Source organism: Antrostomus carolinensis, unplaced genomic scaffold, assembly GCF_000700745.2.
Source record: "Antrostomus carolinensis isolate BGI_N321 unplaced genomic scaffold, ASM70074v2 scaffold7258, whole genome shotgun sequence".
NCBI classification, from domain to species: Eukaryota; Metazoa; Chordata; class Aves; order Caprimulgiformes; family Caprimulgidae; genus Antrostomus; species Antrostomus carolinensis.
The window spans coordinates 86,706-88,775 of NW_010334926.1; the positions used below are offsets into that span (position 1 = coordinate 86,706).

General features: G+C 55.2%; 1 protein-coding gene across 1 annotated transcript in view; it reads left to right on the top strand.

Moving 5' to 3' along the window:
- The window catches only part of LOC104529902 (acetyl-CoA carboxylase), a gene marked incomplete at its 5' end in the record, with an annotated part of 86,438 nt that extends 84,541 nt beyond the window's left edge, over positions 1 to 1,897 (top strand). The window contains 2 exons of the mRNA XM_010174340.1: positions 275 to 411; positions 1,716 to 1,897. Coding sequence (XP_010172642.1) covers positions 275 to 411; positions 1,716 to 1,842 — 264 coding nt within the window. The remainder of the gene's footprint in view (positions 1 to 274; positions 412 to 1,715) is intronic.
- Between the last annotated feature and the right edge of the window lie 173 nt (positions 1,898 to 2,070).

Below are 2,070 nucleotides of genomic sequence, written 5' to 3' on the forward strand. Positions count from 1 at the left end.
GGTGCACCTGTGATCCCCCTAGCCCATTCCGCCGTGGTTCCCCTGTAGTCACCTTTATGGAAGGAGATGCAAAGGAAATGCCTCAGCTTTTGACTTCTGCCAGTTGTTAGTTGTGTTTATAAAACAGCCACGGGCGCAGGGAAGCCCCGGGGCGCTGCCAGCCGCCTGCTTTACCCACAGCTGCCAAGAACAGCGAGTTCAGTTTTGGGGTCAGTACGTGGGGAACGGGTGCAGCATTGGGACCCTCCAAGTGACACTTGTGGTCTGTTCGCAGGCGTATTTGTGGGACAGCAACAAGGACCTGGTGGAGTGGCTGGAAAAACAGCTGACAGAAGAAGAAGGTGTTCGCTCAGTTGTGGATGAAAACATCAAATACATCTCGAGGGACTACATCCTGAAACAGATCCGGAGGTAAGGCAGCTGCGCAGCTCTGCGCCTGCAGAACAGGTTCAGCCTCTGATCTTGGCCACGTGCGTGTCCCCAGCTGAGGGAAGTGGAGCTGTTGGTTCCACACACATTTCACATTAACTGGCTTTTTTTTTTTAATGTGGAAATGCTGTTTGCTTTGGGAACACAAATAGGGGGGAAATGTGGAGCTCCTGTGAACCAGAGGGATTTGTACCAAGTCTGCATCTCATGTTGCTCCTGCGCAGGCTGCAGTGCTGCTGCACGTGCAGGTGCCTTGAGCGGTTCCCAGAGCTCCCGGCCCGTGGCCACCCCTTACCCGGGAGCCGTGAAGAGCCAGAGCACAGAAACTTCTCTGCTAATGTGTCTCTTCATTTGAGACAGATAATGGAAAATTATTTTAGAGGGCCACATACTGCAGGAAACAAGGAGGGAAAGCAAATCTCTGAGCTGGGCTACTGCTGCCAAAGCCACGCATGGATCACACGTGGCCAGAATATCCTTCCAGCTTCCTTCCCTTTGTTTTTCCTGGTCCCAGTCTTCCCAAGCAAGCTGCCTGGTTTCTTCAGTGCTCGGTGTCACAAAATGCCCAGTTCTTTTTCATTGCAGTTTAGAACTGCACCACGTAACCCCCCGAGACACTACACCATGGGTAACCTCTTCCTCCTGCTTGTAAGAGTTACGTGTGTCACGCAGACACCGACCCAGTGGAGCCGGTTTTGCTTCATGAGCCAAATGCTTTGCTGGACTTGAACAGATCTAATTCTGAGAATTTTTATGTCTTAGACTGGAGGTCCCTTAAAGCAGCTTTGTGCTGGGGGAGGGCCCTGCCCTGCAGAGTGAAGCTCCTCTGGTTTCCATGTCCCGTGTTTGATGCCGTAGGGTCTCTTCCCATGGTTTCCACCAGCTCCTCCATCGGTGCTGTGGCACAGGACTCTGTGGCACCTGGGAGGGGGAGATGCGGGTGCTCTCAGCAGCCTCTGAAGGTGCTGCTGGTGGGATTGGGACACACTCCAGAGCTCTTGGCCTCCCCGTGTCTGCCCTGGGTCCACATGGTCCGGCCTCTTGGAATTTCAGCTTCCGTGCGTCTCTGAGGTCGGCCACCAGCACGGGGAGTGGCACGAGAGCCTCCAAGCGAGCGCAGCTCTTGTGCTGCTCGCAGTCGCTCACACCAGTCCCTGCTGCCTCGTCCAGTTCCCCTGACATCCCCCACGTCTCAGTCCTTCCCCCCGGGGCCTGGTGAGGAGCTGTCGGACGCGCTCCGGTGCGAGCGCCGGGGCTGCCGTCACTTAACTCTCGCCTCTTTCCAGCCTGGTCCAGGCCAATCCGGAGGTTGCCATGGATTCGATAGTGCACATGACCCAGCATATATCACCCACCCAGCGAGCCGAGATCGTGCGGATCCTCTCCACAATGGACTCGCCTTCTTCAACGTAAGAGCATCGATTTCCCACACTCCCCCCTGCCTGGTACAGTGGAGGAAAAAAAAAAAGCAGCTCAGAATTGCCCTTTGTCTGCTCGACTGCGACCGCTGTACCGAGACGGGGAGGCTCAGGGAGACGCTGCAAGAGTGACATTGTTATTTTTTCACATCAGACTGACCAGGGGAAGTGTGTTCCTCGGCCAGAGACACGAGGAAAATGTATAAACACAAGCGCCTGCGGA